Here is a 21,560-nt window from a genome sequence, read left to right on the forward strand (position 1 = left end):
GATAGGTCTTTAAGATTTCATACACAACTGCCAGCCTTTGTTTTTGGAAGGTCTCATCAGAACCACAAGGAGTGGCACAACATCCAAAAAAACCATTAGGTCAGCAGTTTGACTATTCATAACTTTCAAATCTTGGTTTCCCGGTGGATATCATTATGGTAATATGTATGCATAATAACAATTATTGGCTGATTTAAGCATATTTTGGATTATTAGCAACAGTTACATTCATCAAACATGATTTTCTACCTTCTCATCTACCAAGCTCTGTTTTAGAGAATTCTGTAAAAAATTCAGCATACTAATGACACACATTTCTTTACATCGTTTTTTGTATGGTGAAAATGTTTTGAAGTGTTTATTGTGATACAATAGGTTGTTGCAATCAATTTATTTTTGCCACATTGTAACTTTAGACTGCAGTTTTGAGTCCTATTCATTCCAAACATTTTAGGGCTAATTTGCTGTATCATCTTTTCAAATAATTATGTACATGTAGGCTTTTGCACTACAAAACATAACACTAATAAAAGGGCTCCTATTGAACTATAAATAATCAAAATAGCAGTTCAAACAATCAAAAGCAAAATGCAAATTCTTATATAATTACAATGAGACCAACAAAAGTTACAGGCCTGCATATGTAAGCAAACTTAAAGCAAACCCTGTTCGTAATTGAACAGTGCAGAGATCGTGGGCTTGTATAACAAAAAAAGTTTCATGCTTAACCCTTTGAGTGCTGGAACCGAATTTTGAAGGCCTTTGCAAACAGTTTGGATCCAGATGAGACACCACAAAACATGGCGTCTCATCAGGATCCAAACTGTTTGCTATTCTGATAGTATTCTTTGAAAAAAAATCGAAGAAAATGCTAATTTTAGAAATTCAGCAGAAGACATTTTAGCAGACGACAAATTTCCCAGCATGCAAAGGGTTAAAACTGACAGACTCGTTTGTGACACAAAGTACATGACAATGATGTAAGTATCCAAATGTTCAAGTGCACAAAACTCTTCCAAGAATATCATGATATACAGGAAAATAATCTCTTGCCCTTCTACATGGTTTAAACAATATGTAAAACTTAATACATGTATTTTCATGTTTATACGCAGAAAAACGATAAGACTACTTAAGGACAAAAAGTTTACTTGTGCAGCGTGACAGACTAACTGACTATGCCAAACAACATGGTTATTCAAGTAGACATCGACAAACTGGGATTGGCGCATAATTATCTCCATATAGCGTATACATATATGTTCCAGTTGGCATTCAATATCGTGATACAGGGATTGACATAAGTACTTGTGTAAGTTGAACTGTTAGATTAACATAGTTAGTAGAAAGAATTATCTTTATTTTTTGCATCAGAGTAACAAGGAAACAAATAACTTGCACACTTGATACATACTACTGGAAGTGGCTGACCCCTCTGGCAAGGTCACAGGGGTCAAGGTCACTTCAGTCTCCATGGGTGCCAGGAATCAGCATCAGCCCATGGCGGAAACCTTCCTTCAGTTACACAGGTGCCATCTTCTGTAACAAAAAGAACATGATGTTGGATTCAATCAAAATTCAATGCTGATACCCCTGACAGAAGCCTTTTGAGTCATTGACCTTAGCCTTTTGCATGCTGGGATATTTGTCGTCTGCTAAATTGGTGACTGCTGAATTTCTAAAATCATCATTTTCTTCATTTTTTTTCAAAGACCATATCAGAATAGCAAACAGTTTCGATCATAATGAGATGCCACATTCTGTGGAGTCTCATCTGGATCCAAACTGTTTGCAAAGGCCTTCAAAATTCGGTTCCTGAGCACTGAAAGAGTTAGTCTTGGTCCGAAATTAGGTTAACATCAAAGTCAAAACAGGGCTCGAATTTAACTTTTTTTTCTACTTGCAAAAAATTGCGAGCAGCTTTAATACCAACTTGCAAAATCAAAAACATTCTCGCAAATTTTGATGGAAACATAAAAAACATTAGTTTAGTACTATTTAAACCAAATAAAAGTACTTAACATATATACACATTTTATTTCTGCAACCATACAAAGATATCACTTCCTCGGACCATAAGGGCCCACATCAGGTTGATTGACCGTCTTCATCTACAACAAGTTTTAGTATTATTTTAAGTTATTTTTCCCACTAATTCACTGTTTTCGTAGAAGGATTTAAAATCCGTCTTTTCTAACTAAATGGTTAACTTTGCTTTATCTTGTGTATTATGTATATTTTGTGTTATTTACGTCTGTGTGAATTAAGTGACAAGTTATTTTTCGCTTCAATGAACATGTGTGAATAGTCGACTGTTTCACTTCCTTTGTATCAATACCATCCGCGTATCTGTATATACCAGTCTACATGTACATACAAGGTGTGCGAGTGTTAATTTCGAGCCCTGCAAAATGAGGTAAAGTGACGCTTTGTGTTGATGATATTCAAAGACATCATAAATCCAATGGAAAGTATCATCAATTGTTTGCAAGAAGAATTATCGATATTATACAAAATATGTCGATATAGGTTTACCTTGAATGGACAGCCAGATGGACTTTCATATCTTAATATTGGGGAAATACAAACTAAATGTACCGTATATTCCCTAATTTTTGCTCCAACATAAATTTTAGCAATCCCCCCAATAAAAAACAAGACGGCCTGAAAGGCCCAAAGTCGCTCACATGAGATTCAAAGGAACTGAAATGTTCTGTGCAGCCCAAGATGTCATTAGAACAAAATGTTCTTACCAACTTTCATGACTAGTGAACACCCTGGCAGCCACGTTTTTTCAACAGACCAGAACCATTTTCATACACATCCAAGATATCATTTAAACAAATATACTCAGGGATCATATTTTTTCGGTTATGTCGGTCCTAGACCGATTGGGGTCATAAAAGACCGATTGAAAATCCCAAACAGTCGGTCCGATTCTGTTTGCTATTAAAATTCCCATGTCATGAAATCGATTACACAGTGTACATGCTAACCCACCCTAATGACATTCTTATCTCAATTAGGTGTGATAAACCATTCGCTGCAGCCTCTAAACCGGTCAGGACCAGTTTATTGCACGTCAGACCAAGAATAAAAAACTTGTGAACAGCGGATTCAAGACGCATCCGAAAAGACGCGTCTGAATGCACGCGCTGTAACTAAACAAAACATGCCGATACATTTCCACCAGCGTAATAATCCGGTAATATAATTATGAATGAAAGTCGCGGATCTGATCGACAGAACAGCCGAAAGTTATTTTTATGGGCGGAACTTCACATAAAATAATACACAAGAAAAATAATATAAATTGAATAAATCTTTAGTAAAACCGTGTTAGAATCGAAATAATTTGTGTACTTAATACTTTGTTGTTGAATAACTCACGACCGGAAAATAAGTTGCGTGGTTTCAAATGCTTCGTGATTAAATCCCTACGCATCTAAACGATCGGACGTGGGTTATTTGACAACAAATTATTTCTTAATTATTTGGTTTGTTGTTGTCAGTAGCCAACCTACGCACAGACATTTGTTTGGTTCAGTGCATGTTTGTAAGATATTATCGAGTCGACAACAATTTAAAACATTGGTATAGACTTACACAGATTAATAATATTGACAATGATGAAAAAAGTCTGATAAAACAGCACACGAAACAACAATGAAATACCAAATGATAAAACCAGTTGAGAAAACTCGTTCCGTTTAAAAAAAATGCCTAAGGAAATTTTACTTGTACATGTATTATACCACCTTCATGAGTGGCAAAATCAATGGTATATATTTTAACGTAATTTGTCATGATTTCGGATACACATTTTCGGATACTTTTCCCCATTTATATCCGGACCAATTGATATTGCGGGAAAATATGATCCCTGATATACTGACAAAGTTTCATGAAGATTCATAAGTCCATATAAGGAAAAATGCCCCGCCCACTGGTGGCCATGTTTTTCAAGCAACTGGAACCATTTTCGAACTTGTCCAAAATATCATTGGGACATATTTTCTGAAAAAGTTTCATGATGATCGTACAATAAATATGGCTTCTAGGGTGTTAACAAGATTTAACTATAGCTATATAAGGAAAAATGCCACCCTCTTGGCGGCCATGTTTTTCTACCAACCGGAACCATTTTCGAACTCATCCAAGATATCATTGGGACAAATCATCTGACCACGTTTCATGATGATCGGACAATAAATGTGGCCTCTAGAGTGTTAACAAGGTTTTACTAAAGCATGATAATAGCCATATTAGGAAAAATGCCCCGCCCCCTGGTGGCCATGTTTTTTAAGCAACCGAAACCATTTTTGTAACTCATCCAAGATATCATTAGGACAAATCTTCTGACCAAGTTTCATAAAGATCAGAAAATAAATGTGGCCTCTAGAGTGTTAACAAGGTTTTACAATAGCCATATAAGGAAAAATGCCCTGCCCCATGGTGGCCATGTTTTTTTAACCAACCGGCATCATTTTTGAACTCGTCCAAGATATTATTGGGAAGAATCTTCTGACCAAGTTTCATGAAGATCGGACAATAAATTTGGCCTCTAGAGTGTTTACAAGATTTTACTATAGCCATATAAGGAAAAATGCCCCGCCCCTTGGCATCCATGTTTTTCAAGCAAACATAACCATTTTCAAACTCATCCAAGATATCATTGAGACCAATCTTCTGACCAAATTTCATGAAGATTGGACAATAAATGTGGCCTCTAGAGTGTTCACAAGATTTTACTATAGCCATATATAGCCATATAAGGAAAAATGCCCCGCCCCTTGGCAGCCATGTTTTTCAAGCAAACGTAACAGTTTTCGAACTCATCCAAGATATCATACAGACCAATCTTTGACCAAATTTCATGAAGATTGGACAATAAATGTGGCCTCTAGAGAGTTAACAAGGTTTTACTATAGCCATATAAGGAAAACTGCCCCGCCCCCTGGCGGCCATGTTTTTTCACCAATCTGAACCATTTTCGAACTCGTCCGAGATATTAATGAAACCAATGTTTTGACCAAGTTTCATGATGATTGGGCAAAAATTGTGACTTCTAGAGTGTTCACAAGGTTTCTCTATAGCCATTTAAGGAATACTACCCCACCCCCTGGCGGCCATGTTTTTCAACGGACCAGAACCATTTTTGAACTCAACCAACATATCATTAAGACAAACATTTTGACAAAGTTACATGAAGATTGGGCATCAAATGTGACTTCTACAGTGTTCACAAGGTTTTACTTTTTTTTGACCTAGTGACCTAGTTTTGGACCCAGCATGACCCAGTTTCGAACTCAGTCGAGGTATCAATGGGACAAATGTTCTGAACAAGTTTCATGAAAATCAGACAATAAATGTGGCCTCTAGAGTGTTCACAAGGCAAAATGTTGACGACGCACGACACATGACGCACAGCGGACAAAAGGCGATCACAAAAGCTCACCATGAGCACGTTGTGCTCAGGTGAGCTAATAAAACAGGGGTCGGTCTTGGCTTTTGTTTTTCTCCAACCTTCTATTTTTTTCTTGAGCCTTTTCTTGAAATAAAAATATATGTTGCCGCCCATAATTGCTCCATTATAATCTATTAGAGACCCTCGATTACTTGACAGTTGAAGTGTGATTATCTATTGTTTGATTAAAGCAAAGATGTGAAAATAAGCATGTGTTTATCCATGTTTCACGTTCTAATAGTTATACTATCTATGTGCTATTGAATCTTTTGAATCATTGAAAATTTTGCAATTTTATCGAGGGGTGTTTCATTTCATGGTTATTTGTAGACAATATATATTTTTTAATTGTCCGATAAAATGCAATTGAAAACGTAACATGCAAAGGGAAAAACATGTAAAATAAGTAATCCAGCCAATTAAGATACATACAAACACAGGCTTATTGTTCACAGAAATTCACTTTCATTTTGCCCAGTTTTCAAAAAATAAAGTGTACATGTTGCATTCGATATACATTTAAATTCAATAAGCTTCAATATAATTACCTGAGAAGCACACATTTCGCTATTTGTTTTGAGCTTTTAACCTCTGTCCCATAATACACTGTACATTGTAGATTTAAAGTTCTAAACAAAATGGTATATGTTTGTGTTTATGGAATTCTTAAACACATTTATAGTCAAAAATGGCCAGAATTATTTTTTAATCGAGTTTGTGATTACATGGGATTGCCTGATATATATATACACACTAGAAAAGCAGTATAATTACATTAGGTACAATACACAATGAATGTATTGGAGGATGACAAAACAAAATGGAAAAAAAAAGCTTAAAACGCCGTTCCGTTTATAACGCAGTGATGTGGCTTTGACCTCATCTTCAGCTTTACATTGGAGTAATGGAGTTACAGCGTTTATTGAATAGGATGCAATTATGTGTTCACCTAGTAAATGCCCCCTATTGGGAAAATGTAAGGCCTCCTCAGGAATACTTATAATACAAATACATAGCATTTATATAGCGCAAACATTATGTACATATTCTATTGCCTTTCACCATTACATATTTGGCATTAAGATCAAAACTTGTTAACAATAAACATATATGTTCAAAAATGTTAAAACAATCAGAATTTACTATTTAAGTAAGTAAAAATGCAAACTTCATACTAATCCTACAAGCAGATTGTAAAATTGTACAAAGACATGTGTTTTCAGCCTTGATCTAAAACTGGCTTCAGATTGACACGCCTTAAGATACTCGGGTAGATTATTCCACCATTTTGGACCAACGACGGCAAGAGCTCAGTCAGCTTATTTTGTTCGTCAGCTAGGGATGTAGAATTTTGTGTCATTGTGTGACCTTAATTTGTATTGTGCTCCAGCAGGTACAAAGGGAATATATGGTACTAAGATTGTTCATATGCAGGGCCAAACAAGATGTGTTTGTGAAACACAATGTCCCCCTATATGATGTTTGACCTTGAAGGATGACCTTGACCTTGTGAAGGATGACCTTGACCTTGACCTTTCACCACTCAAAATGTGCAGCTCCATGAGATGCACATGCATGCCAAATATCAAGTTGCTATCTTCAATATTGCAAAAGTATTTATAAAATAAGCGATTTGGGCCACATATATTTGACCTCTGACCTTTAAGGATGACCTTGACCTTGACCTTTCACCACTCACATTGTGCAGCTCCATGAGATACACATGCATGCCAAATATCAAGTTGCTATCTTCAATATTGCAAAAGTATTCATAAAATGAGCAATTTTGGCCACATATATTTGACCTCTGACCTTGAAGGATGACCTTGACCTTGACCTTTCACCACTCAAAATGTGCAGCTTCATGAGATACACATGCATGCCAAATATGAAGTTGCTATCTTCAATATAGCAAAAGTTATTGCAAAATGTTAAAGTTGGCGCAAACAGACCAACAGACCAACGGACCAACAGACAGGGCAAAAACAATATGTCCCCCACTATTATAGTGGGGGACATAAAAAACCTACTTCTCAATAAAGGGGCCTCTTTTTCTTCTCCTTTTTACCAAAAAGGCCCTTTCCCCTACAGAAATTTCTTTAAAATCATGCATTTTTCTCTTAAAATTTCCCATCTACCTCAGTATTTTATATTTGCCAAAGCCAGAAAATTGTGTCTTTTTTCCACGAAAAAAAAGGCTGTGGCCCTTTCCCCAAAGTTGGTGTTTTGGTCCCGATATGTGATCATACGTGAAGATTGAAATTGAGGAAAGCTGTATAATGTATCTCGCTCCAACATAATTACTTTATAAGAATATACATAACAAGAAACTGTCTGAGACGTGATGCTCCCCAAAGTTGTTTTTTTGTCACAATATTGCACTATATATTCAGATAAAAGGAAACGTCTTGAGGGCACAGTAGTTGGGGGGACAAGAATTTTTTTTTAGAAAATTTCAAAGGGCCATAACTCTGTGAAAAATCATCCGACCAGAACCCGCTGATAATATAAACATCTCCTCTTGGTAGTGAAGCTTCCCATAAAGTTTCATTGAATTCCGGTCATTAGTTGCTGAGAAATAGCCCGGACAAGAATTGCACTATATGTATGTAGTTAATAGAAAATTTCAAAGGGCCATAACTCTGTGAAAAATCATCCGACCAGAACCGGCTGATAATATGCACATCTCCTCTTGGTAGTGAAGCTTCCCATAAAGTTTCTTTGAATTCCGGTCATTAATTACTGAGAAATAGCCCGGACAAAAATTGTGCACGGACGGACGGACTCAAGGACGGACGAAGCGGCGACTATATGCTCCCCCCAAATTTTTTTGGGGGAGCATAATAAAGCTAAATACGGTTCCTAGAAAACCATCCATTTAACATTTGATGCTCTTATAAACCAACTGCTAGAACAATTTAATGCTGATAGTTAGAATAAACCATATTATTATGAGGATTATTCATGAAAATTAATTATACATTGCAAGAGTTAATGGAAGTGAGTTTCCCTGAATATCTACATGAAATTGAAAATACATGAGTCTGTGAATTTACATGTAAAACCCTAAAGAAATGTATTTGGCATGTGCATGCACTTCTGCATACTTGAATACTTAAAAATGGCCTAATGGGCACTTTAAAATGTATTTGTAAGATAGCATGTGCATGAATATTGCTTTCAAGTGTTCAACAGTTTATTGATTTTTAAGCGTATAATTTCACTTCATATCTTTGCTCAATAGATTGAATTTAATTTTGATAAAAACTTTAAATTAAAATACATGCTAAATTCAATTAAATTTAATTTAAGGCAATTTAATTGTACAAGACAGACAGGAAGAGAGATGAACAGAGGTCTGTGGTGAATGATCTGTTCACCCCTCACCCCTGTACTAATTTTGTTGCACATGGTATAAAAAATATTGTCCTTGCTTAATAGAGTTTGCATAATTATTATTCTCACTAAATTGAATGTATCAGGTACTCACTAACATGTTTCTTCAAGTTTTTTATAATTATGGTTAGAGGAATGAAATATTGGTTCATGGTTTATGGCTTTCATGAAGAATAAACAACAGTTTTTTTCCTAAATTAATAATATCATTAATATGAAATATATTCTAATGCATGTACTTCTGCAAAGAAGTTAATGCAAACATATATGTGTTCATAAAAAATAGTGCAATAAAATATCTGATATGAACGTTTGCATTCGTAATTGGTAATCTTAAAGCTAAAAAGGTCTGTTTAACATAAAGGAGCAAATAAAAAGTTGACATCAAAATAATATATATTTAACACTTAATTACTTATCAGAACAATGTCTGATTAATTATTTGTTTCCGTTACAATTTTATTTTTTTCTAATGTTATATTATATATTTCAACACCTTTAAATTGCTTATAAGATTAACATCCAATTTATATATTAAATTTCTCTTTCAAAGTTTTATATTATTCTAAAGAGTTTGGTTATTGCTCACCTCAAGTTAAATTTCCAGTGTCTACCAATAATCTGAACATAAATTTCAAAAACAAATTCTGAGATCACAACATTTTGAAAGTAAGCAAGTTCAAAAGGAGCCATATTAAGTTGCAACACACATTTTCAAAAACCTGTATACATGTAAGGTCATCAGAGAATACAAATTTTGAACTAAATCTAAAACCACACACTGAAATTTACAGCATTATTTTAAAGGTGCCTTTTCACAGATTTTGGCATTTTTTAACTTATTCATTAAATGCTTTATATCGATAAATGTAAACATTGGATCGTAAAAGCTCCAGTAAAAAATCAAGAATAAAATTTAAAAAAGAAAAAGGACATTGCCCGGACCAGGTTTCGAACCAGTGACCCCTGGAGTCCTGCCAGAGTCCTGAAGTAAAAACGCTTTAGCCTACTGAGCTATTCCGCCGAGTACACTTGATAGACGTATTTTATACATTATATAAGCAATCTTCGTAGTTTCACAAAACTTAACAACAAAAACAGAACTCTCCAAATTATTCAATCGTTTTGCGTTGCAACGCTTTATAATTTTTAGGTGTTAAAATCGTCAAAAGATGCATATAATGGCTATATTAGACCATGGTAAATGTTCAGTATTACTGTTTCCTCACAAATATCACAACTAAAATGAAAATTTGCGAACCTGAAACAACTTTTTTCAATTTTGTCAATTTACCAAAGCGTGAAAAGATCCCTTTAAAGTAATCACTATTAACCTAAACTGAGCTACAAATCCTGTTCCCTTATATCTCAGTTTATATGCACAAGATAAGAAACCACAAGCTTGAGGTCTCACCAATATAAACATGTGTCAATAAATTATGCATATTTTCATTAAAGTTACCTTCCTATGAACGAGAATTTACAGACATAAAATAATTCCAAACAGATTTAAAGTGATATTATGGGCATCTAACAGTTTATAGGTGTCTATCGCAACCGTTGTTTATTTTTTGTGTTTTCACTTCATGTACACTTATATTTGTTAATGCAGCATCAACATACTAAAACAATAACCCGGAAAGAGAAAAATAATGCATTTGAATATCAACCGTACTTTCGTTTGACTTTGACTGATCATGCATTAACTTGTGAACCTAAATTTAGTTTTAGTGCAGATTCGTTCATACGACACAAAGACACAATTTTGTTTTACGGATCATTTCGGCTTAGAGGACTGGGTGGGTCACGTAAGAATATTGAATATAAAATATATTTTTATAAATAACTGGTAGCAAGATGAGTTGCAGATAATTGGTCAGTAACCACATTTTAACTTACTCTTTTGACATGTTAATTCTTTTCAGCTCAATTCAACAGTGCAAAATGCCCATAATATCACTTTAAGAAATGACTTCTTTTTTGGTTTGATATAAAATGAGTGATTATAGATTTCTAAAAACCTGATTAAATTTAGGGAAAAAACTTTTGGTAAAAACAAATATGAAACATTTAAAGTCCTTTTTCAATCACCTAATCACATACATGTGTATTATATGCATTAAACCATTATTGTTTAAATAAAACTATAATTTAAGTGGATGAATGGGGCAGCATTGTTTTCTCCTAAGGATTATACATGTAGAATTATTGGAAATAGATGGGTCTTTCCCAAGTTGTGTATACCACCTATTGTTTACTGTTTTTAATTACCAATTGTTCAACAATGTCATTCAAGTGTTGGCCTTTTAAAAAAGTAATTGTAGAGTTGATATTAGTGGAGATATGTATAAGGATAAACCCATTACCACTTAAATACATAATTTGACGCATTTGTACTCCCTTAAAAGTTCGATTTAATTTCAGACCTTTCTTACTAGATTCAAATTTTACAGGCTTCATTTGCAACCCTTAGATATTGATGAGCAGCAATTAAACGGCATAAAACTTGAACAGGCTGCAAGTTACTTGCAGGCTGTTCTGGTTGTATGATTTTTTCACATGAGAGGGAAATTATTAACTTATTAAAGACTGTGTCTTCTTGCATTTCAGATGTTTTTTAAATGAAGGACAGCAGCTTCTTAAATGTCATAATGTTTAGATATGCAATGTTATTGTGCAAAAATATAAAGTAATCTTACAGATATTACAGAGCTCAGTTAACACACAATTTATCATTCCCCTTTGTTGAAACTGTCTCTATACAAAGGTACATGATATAATTTTTGTATCAGGTTAGTAGGCATTTTTATCAGTAAAGGATTGAAGGTACATGTACAAGACATTAGTCATGCAGAAGATCATTTTCAGAAGAAATGAATTATATTTAACAAAGCCAACAAGCGGATAGAAAAATGCAGAATATTTTACACAAAAAGCAACAAAAGCAGTTAAAAACATATTTCACTAATATTATGGTGAAGTGCTTTTGACGTCATTATTATCACATCAAATGTTGCACAACAGAATTCCGACCTGCCGAAAATGTAGAGTCACACATATTACATTAAATGTTTTATGATTTCTTTAAAAATTATGACGTAGAGTTAAGCATAGAAAAACAGGTAACTGCCCTATCCTCTTGTATTACATCAGGCTCGGCATGAATAAGAACAATAGCTAATGTCAGTTGTCACAGTAGTGCCAAATCCCCGCCATGTGTTTGCTTGTATGACAACATTTGTTTTAGAGAGTTGAATGATATTTGTAAAACACGGCACCTGTGTCATCTATTTATATTTCAAGGATCAATTAGTTATACTGTATAGTGTTGGAGTTATTCTGTAGAGAATAAAATATATGGAAATATGAAAGAAAGGAAGGTATAATAGACCAGTTTCACAATACTACCGCTGTTGCTATTTTTAGATATCACATGACACGCCGATTTTCAGAACAAGGCTTAACGTGTATAGATCTTTGGCAGAAAAAATAGATGATTATAAATCAGTTGATTGTCATTAATAACATTCTGGATTTTCATGAGCACTGACACTGGTTGCAATTACGGCAAACATATGCAAACATGCATGTGTTGTTTAGTCAATAAATTGATGAGGGGTTATAAAATGAACATTCTTACACCTAAGTCTTATTTCAAAGCCATAGTATTTAGTACCACTATGCACTAGTGTATATGTGTATATACATTTTATTTAATCTTTATTAAAATTCAAGATACCCATGATCATAAGAGCAAATGTGGTCTGATTATTTTTCATTTTTACTGATAAATATCATAGCCATATGCTCATAGTGTATTGCATTGAACACTATGATTTTAGAATGGTTGCATAATGGCTGCTATTTTTTTATAAGTGGCAAAAAAAAAGGTACACCTGTAACTTATATAAGATTCTTGAATAAGATTGTTGTAAACAAGTAAACAAATTTTTCTGTTTATTATTTTGCAACAAATTGTCAAAATCAAAATAATTTTATTTATCATAACACACTTTTAAGCAAATATGTAAGAATAATTGTCACATCTTTAAGGAACGCAAATGAAAATCCACTTACAAATGTTTAATGCAATTACAATCCAGCGCACAACATACATGTATTCATTCAAAAACTGATATATATTATTTTGCAGCGACAATAAACCAGCAGCACTCCTCCACTTGCAGCAAGCGACTCAAACAGCCTTTCTAACAATCTATTCTTCTCAATGTCTCCCAATATGGAAAGGTCTCCAGCTATGACGCAAACACAGGCTGGCAATTTGCATTAACGGGAACAACATCAGAGAAAGCTGAGAATTGAATGTACTGTGAAGAGGCTTTGTAAAGCCCTGGTAATGGGAATGCAGTCTCACATGTCCATTGAGAATGTGTTGGCAAAACATGGTCATAATTTTTGTAACATTGTTATCTACTCCATAAATTCTGCGAAATTCAGCTTTTTGGAGCCAAATGAATAACAAAGTAATCAATTTAGATACAAACGCAATAGTACCATTATCTTTAATATTTTCAACCAACCACGCTTTGTAAGTGTAAAATAAAGTACATAAAAGATATTGGGACCATAAAATAATATATTTTCTATAATTCCTCATGAATTTAAATCAATATTCCACCAAATGCAACTAATTTTCTTTTTATTTAATGCTTACAAATGATTATTTTTGTACATAAACTGGAAAAATTACGTTAAAATAATGATGTCTTGACATGAAAAAACATTATTTTAGTGAAAATTTTCGATAATTTTCACTTTTCAAACAGTTAATAATCAGCTTTACACAAGAACTAGTTACTTGAATAATAAGGGTGTCCATCAAGCTCTTTAGCAGCTTCTATTTCTGCCTTTAACCCTATTAGAGGCATAATTATTTGTGTCCTTTTCAATGCATTTCAGAAATAAGGTCATAATCTGAGTTTGTTATTTAATTCGCTTAGAGAGGTATATGTATTGATATAGAATCTGCAGCTTCTCTTACAAGCATATATCAAACAGAATATCAGACTCCGTGAACAATTTACACTATCTAAACAAGTTATTTGCAGTGAAAGCTTTTCAGAAACCTAGCCTGCTTTTGAGGACTTTAACATTCTTGTATAAATTAGGCCCATCTATTCTAAGGATTTCTTACTTAAGCAACTTTCTCCAATCAACTAACTTGATAAAGATGATAGAAATAATGGTAGTTTTGCAATACGATTCTGTCCCTTGACATTCCTCAGTGACAGGTCTAATCCTGCTAACTGCCATTACCCTTGTCAAGGCAAAGCCATGGTTATTTGATGGTAGACAATCGCTATGAGAATACTCATTTACTGGTATATCTGGTATCAGATTAAACATTCTTCCTTTTGAGCACTGTCAATGCATTCAGAGACTGAAAACACTGTAAGTGAGGACAAGCTAAGTATAGTACAAGAACAAAAGGTATATTGAATGTGCTTACATGTACAAATGTTAAGATAAAGATTGGGCATTATATCCATTGTTTGACTATCTGAAAATCTGATAAGATTTTTTCCATAATGAGCTTAGCAATTCTATAACTAGTTAGCCATGAAATGGTCCAAGAGGGGATCAACTGAGTTGAAACTGAGTTCAGAGTAGAACAATAGGACAATACTAATGACCTGATAAAAAGGGAAATTATATTTTTGTTGAAAAGTATTGTTATATGTTTATGTTTTACTTTGTTATAGAAAATTTATAACATCACGATTTATTATTATAAGGGAACATAATACAAGTGTCTTGAACATTGTCAAATCGGGTCCAAATGTACTCCTTTTTCACAATAAAGATTAAATTGAGAGGGGAATTTTAAATAAAGTCATTACAGAAGAAAAATGTATACCTTTAAGCATGGTAATAGGGGTGCATTTTTCTACATTTAAGCCATAAAAATAACTGGAATGGCAGGAGAAGGGGAAAAAGGGTCATTGTAGGTTTGAAGTGATTCTGTAGCCAACCCATGCGAAAGACGTCGGACCTCGGACATTTCCGATAAAATTTGCTGAGGTCCGATATAATTCCGGAATCTGTCAGACCTCGTGTCCGACAAAAAGAACTAAGTAAAATGTGTTTTAGTTAAAAATGAAATATGTTTAAAAAGAACGGATTGGTTTATCTTTATTTTACTTCGATCAATACTTCAACTATTAAATAAAACGGATTTTACCAGTCAAACTTGCTATTTTTGCTGGTGACGTAACAAACTACAAGCGCGATTCTTAGAACCAGTCAAATATTGCACCTGGTTTGTATTGATCAAGCGGCTCAGCAGGGTTAACTGGCGATCATTATTTTTGGTTGATGTCAGTCTTGAAGTTAGCGTTTATCGCAGATTGATTGACAAGGAATCACAGTTTTAAAATTTTCGAAATATGCAACAGTTACTAAACAGACCATGAAAGACAGTGTCGGGTATCATCATCACACCTATTTACCGTAATCAATTGCTTAAACAATTGTTCCTTATGAGAAGTTAAATGCAAAGGGTGAGCAATTAATTACTTATGGCCTGTAAGTTGTGAAAACAATATTATATCCTTTACAAAATGAATGCGGTAACAATTTAATTTCAGTACAATTTCATCATGTCCATTTATAGAACTGAATTACACTATTTTTCTACAGCCACGTGATATTATTTAAGTCAAAACAGACCATGTGCCGTAACTACGGTAAATATTGACATGCAACTCTGTACATTTAGTATTATACAATGAAAAAATACATCGCAATTAATGCACAAAATGAGAAAATATTGACACATTGAAACTTAGACAAAATACGTAAATTTACGAATAATGAATTAAATTAAAGTCACTCATTAATTGGTCGTTATGATAACCAAATATGAACATCGCTAGATGCTCGCACATTGCGTTACTTGATATACGCATGTTCAATGGGAATTATCCCATCCAAACATTAAACAAATCAGCGTCAATACTGGTCATATTTTGGTTTTGAACATTGAAATCGCAAATATACTGGATTATAGAGTAATGGATAGTGATGGAACATGAATGTATCCAGCGATCAACAAATTCGGTAGGTTTACTAAAATATTCATTGAAATACAATTTGGACTTCCAACTGTATTATCTGGGACGTCCAAAATTTAAGGCTTGGAAGTCAGAACTTCCAACTTTTCAAAGCTAGTGGACTTAGCGCTAAATAAATATTTTCATAGAACTGTTTTAAATTTAGTTTTTATTTTATTGTATTTAGAATTATTAAACGTTGTGAACGTCATTATAATAAAAATAAGCTCTATAAAAGTTTTTTTTTATTGTTTGGTTAAAGATGAACAAAGTCTGGTAAAATCTGGTGAAGTCCGATATTTTTTTAAAGTTATCGGACCTCAAGATTTTTTAATTAAAATTTCAATATATCATTCGGCAGGTTTAGAAATTATCTCCCTTTTAAAGCTAATCACTTCCCTTTGATTGTATTTTTTTGACTTTTGACCTTGAAGGATGACCTTGACCTTGATCTTTCACCACTCAAAATGTGCAACTTCTTGAGATACACATGCATTCCAAATATCAAGTTGCTATCTTCAATATTGCAAAAGTTATGGCCAATGTTAAAGTTTTCGGACAGACGGACTGACAGACTGACGGACAGTTCAATTGCTATATGCCACCCTAACGGGGGCATAAAAAGAAATTATATTAAACATGAACATAATTATTGCAAAAATGATCACCAGCAGCTGTTATATATCAGCATATTAGAATTAGTCTAATGGCAACATTCCTTCATAATCATAATGAGAGAAACACACAATTACAACAGCTTGTAACAATATAATGATTTCCTTTGCAAACATCGGCACAAATGCTGGTATTACAGCTGAGGTAATATAAACTAATATATATTGGATTGTACATTTACACGTTCCATTGACAATTTCTGTACAAAAAATGACAAATTGGTTTTAATCAGTTTAAGTCAGTATTTGTGTCAAATTCCTGTATGGGTCAACCAAGGCAACCAACAAGCTACATGTACTGTCCCACAATGTTTTTTTTACAATATCTATGTATTTCATAGGTGAACAGTAGTACAGGGTTGAATAATCCAATAAATGCTCATTAATATCCTTGGACAAACAACCTCTGAGTCTGACAAACAAACAACCTCTGAGTCTGACAAACAAACAACCTCTGAGTCAAACAAACACACAACCTCTGAGTCTGACAAACAAACAACCTCTGAGTCTAGCAAACAAACAACCTCTGAGTCTGACAAACAAACAACCTCTGAGTCTGACAAACAAACAACCTATGAGTCTGACAAACAAACAACATCTGAGTCTAACAAACAAACAACATCTGAGTCTGACAAATAAACAACCTCTTAGTCAAACAAACACCCTCTGAGTCTGACAAACAAACAACATCTGAGTCTGACAAACAAACAACCTCTGAGTCTGACAAACAAAAAACACCTGAGTCTGACAAACGAACAACCTCTGAGTCTGACAAACGAACAACCTCTGAGTCTGACAAACAAACAACCTCCTAGTCTAACAAACAAACAACCTCTGAGTCTGATTAACAAACAACCTCTAAGTCTGAAAAACAAACAACCTCTGAGTCTGACAAACAAACAACCTCTGAGTCTAACAAACAAACAACTTTTGTGTCTGACAAACAAAAATCTCTGAGACTGACAAACAACCATCTCTGAGTCTGACAAACAAACAACCTCTGAGTTTAACAAACAAACAACCTCTGAGTCTGACAAACAAACAACCTCTGAGTCTAACAAACAAACAACCTCTGAGTCTGACAACCAAACAACCTCTGACTGATGATCAAACAACCTCTGAGTCTGACAAACAAACAATCTCTTAGTCTAACAAACAAACAACCTCTGAGTCTGACAAACAAACAACCTCTGAGTCTGACGATCAAACAATCTTTGAGTCTGACAAACAAACAACCTATGAGTCTGACGTACTAAGAGGCAAACAAATCTGTATTACTTGCATCTAATTAATTTTTATAAAAATTTATGTATCCAGGCACATCTGGGTGAAAGTATGTGATCTTACAGTTTATAATGTTATCGGTAGAATTAGAATGTTATCGGTAGAATTAGACAACTAGTGAACCGTTCCAGAACAGATTTTAATATCATTATCTCCAATTGAAGGTCAAATTATCCAAATCTGAGAGAAATAAATTAATATCAAAAGATGCTAATGCTTGTAAAATATAAATTTCTATTGCATTTTCTATTTTCAAAAGCTTTAATAAGCTATAATATGCATAACTCAGATCATTTAATTCTAATACAGTTAGGGAGGAACCAATACTGAAACTTTTCTTTTACATTATTTGATTTTTTTTTTAAACCTTAAAGCGTGACTGCATGACTTTTATATGTGTTTAGTTGTAATATATTGATAAAAATATGTTACAATAACACAAAACAGGCAAGAAAAAGTATACATTGAAGATGAATTTCATAAAATGCAGCAAAGACAAATTAGCGCCCCAAGCCGATTGTGACGAGATATTTCGTATATATTTTCCTACAATAACCGTTTCTTTTTATTAGAAACGGAGTTAGTGTTTGTGTGATGTATGAGTAAATACATGTACCATTGCAGAAAATTAAAATGATCCTTAAAACTGAATTTAGATTCACATCGTACATGCATGATAAACATGCTGGCGAATTCGACTGTACAGACATTTTTTATTTCAGAATTAAATATCTGGCTTATTTCGGAATTTTCCATGCATGTTCCTCTTAACTTTTATTTTAATTTATATTGAAATATATGTATAATAAGTTTTTCATGCATTTTATATAAATTCATAAATATTTGACAAAATTGTGCAGTCCTGCTTTAGATTAAAATGTCAGAACTTACCAAACTTGGGACCAAAGTTCTGTTTCTGCTTGCATCAAACACCACACAGTATTTGGATATCTTCGGCAAGATATATTCTCTTTGTTTTTAAAACAAGATGGTGGCAGCGTGGATTGCTTTAACTTTGTAGTAGTGAGAATCTTAACGTGAGACGTATCTACAATATATTCCTTGTTTAATATGAACTCTCTCTAGCCTACATAGATACTTGTTGAAAACAAAGTTAAGTGGTTAATATTTACTGTCCAGTTACGGCAGTTGTTTGTACATGCGCCTCTCAACGTCCTAAGTTCAAACCTCCATCCTGGCAGTATGTAAGATTGGTTGGTGGTATCAATAACAGAGAGGTGGGATTTCCTCTATGTACTCTGGTTTCCCCCAATAGCAGTGCACAAGAACACGCAAAAAAAAAAATATCTTTCTGAAATTAGTATAAAAATACATAGCTGGAAAATGCACGATTTCAAATTTGACCCACTTTTCATGATTTTAGCAACTTAATTATCTATATGTATATTATCAGGGGTTTTTTTTAGAAAAAGGGGAAGACGCTGGACGCTGGGTAAAAGGGGAAAATCGAGCGCGAAAGAGACATATTTGGGGAAAAAATAAAAACTGTTCATTTCAATGTCTATAACTGACCTACAGACTTCAGGGTTTTTTTTAGAAAAAGAGTCATGTCTCTGACCTTTTTGTTCTTAAACACATGAACAAGTATGATATTAAAGTCAAAGTCCTAAATAAAGTTGCAGGGGTAGATCTAATAATGGGAAATGTTTTCAACTTGGGCCGGGGAACGATGTCAATATTGTGATTTCAATTTCATGATGAATGGGTTGACGATCTAGATCTGCTACAGTATTGGAAGGGAAAGGTGCGGCAGCTGCCGATTGTCTACTTTCACTTTCACAATAATCCGACAGTATTAATCGATGTTGATTACATGTACCTCCGAATCCTGCTGGGTTTCAACGGTTTTTGATGATTCATTCTTAAAAAATACGTCAACGCAATTAATATTTTCCGAGTCCGAACGTTTTATTTTGTTCATGTATGAACGCCAATTGTGAGACTTTTTCTGTTTTAACGTTTATATCTTGGCTTTCACATAACCCGGATGAAAATTCGACTGGTTTCCGGTAATTAATTGACGAAACACCCTTCTCGCGCAAGACCGGAATCCAGTAAAATAGTCACATGATTAATACGATTAGTTGCCCGGTTTCCATGAAGTAATTTAAGAGCTATATATAGAATCACTGGGATTCCCAGATTTGAGTGTTCGTCGGGAGAGAGAGAGAGAGATCGTTGTACATGGTACAAATTGGATAAGCGTCGACTTCCCAAAAGAAAAAAAAAATTTCTTTGAGGGTAAAATATTATATTTTGGTGAAAAATTATATTTTTGGAGGGGAAATGGTATTTTTAGGGGAAAAATTCTGGTAGGGGAAGACGCCGAATATCGGCGTCACTTTCTTAGTAAAAAAACCCCCTGATTATACATGTATATGGGACTCAGGCCTTGACACTAGCTTGTTTTACCTACTGACCCAAAGGACCACCAGCTTTCAGAAATTACTGGTCCTCCAAGATTTTAAGTGGTCCCACAATTTCTATGTTATTTTACCTAAATTTCAACTCACTTTCCAGACTATCCTCTATGTGTTGTGCATTTATAAAAAGAAAACTATACTATCTACTAAACTATCTCTTATCAAAGCCTTTTAAATAAATTATTCAACGGCATTCTCGCCGCGATTTGGAAATTCTTATATAGCGCTATTACTTCAACGATCGCGGCATTATAAATTATTATTTTAGGTAAATAAAATCGAGATTTTGTAAAAGCATAATTACTTATGTTTCTATGAAACTTTATTTTTTTTAAATCGGATCATTATTGACCAAGTTACAGCCGCCTTTCTATAGCGCCTTAACATTTTCGCATAACTTTGCTTGATAATCGTAGCCGTTGCTACTTGACACGTCGCTATTATATCGCAATCGTGATACATCGGCTATCTTCAGACTTCTCCGATTGATTCATGGAATGAATCTTCTGCTGATCCTAAGTGTTCTTATCAGTTTCTTGACCACGTGACCCCGCCGCGAGATAACCCGATAAGGCGCGAAGTTTCCAATCTGTGTATTCTATAGGTCTTTGAACTAATCGAGCCCAGGCATGGATCACTTTTTTCTTTCACTGTTTTATAATTAAACTTTTTAGTTTCGATGTTTACATTTACAATTAAAAAGCATTTAATTACAAAACATGCTAAAGTCTGTGAACAAGTTGCTTAAAGGTAAGGTGCAAAAAATAAACATTTCACTTATGAAAGTCAGATTATGTTGATTATGAAGTGTCAGTCTCATTAAAGGAAATACTGAGCAACATACTGTATTGTCAATATATCCCAGATTGGTTTTTTATAAAATTTACATTCAATGTGTTGCACGCGTGGTCTATAACTTAGTGTAAGACAAAAGAAAGCCACAACCTGCATAACTTCTGTGAATAAAATTACCAAAATGTCCATGTTTACCGGCCGTTTTAAACATAAAAGCAGGTTTAGGAATCAACGCAAGCATAAATTAAATAACAATTACTTACCAAAAGATAAATTAAATCAGAAGTTTCGTAAAAGAATCCTTGCTTTTTGCACTAAATGAGGAACTATTCCAAAATAATTAATTTAATTTAGCTAGCGCAGACTCAACCGGAAGTTTACATTAGAGCTATTTATCAAATAGTGCGAATAAACGCAACTGTATCAA

General features: G+C 33.9%; 1 protein-coding gene across 1 annotated transcript in view; it reads right to left on the minus strand.

The window, feature by feature from the left end:
* LOC127831084 (calmodulin-binding transcription activator 1-like) overlaps positions 1–21,521 on the minus strand; it is a 66,921-nt gene extending 45,400 nt beyond the window's left edge. Inside the window, exons 1-2 of the mRNA XM_052356071.1 lie at positions 21,397–21,521; positions 1,415–1,539 (exon numbers count right to left, since the gene is read on the minus strand). Of these exons, the coding sequence (XP_052212031.1) occupies positions 1,415–1,475 (61 nt within the window). The 5' untranslated portion in view covers positions 1,476–1,539; positions 21,397–21,521. The remainder of the gene's footprint in view (positions 1–1,414; positions 1,540–21,396) is intronic.
* Positions 21,522–21,560: the final 39 nt, after the last annotated feature.

Source organism: Dreissena polymorpha, chromosome 5 (genome assembly GCF_020536995.1).
Source record: "Dreissena polymorpha isolate Duluth1 chromosome 5, UMN_Dpol_1.0, whole genome shotgun sequence".
NCBI classification, from domain to species: domain Eukaryota; kingdom Metazoa; phylum Mollusca; class Bivalvia; order Myida; family Dreissenidae; genus Dreissena; species Dreissena polymorpha.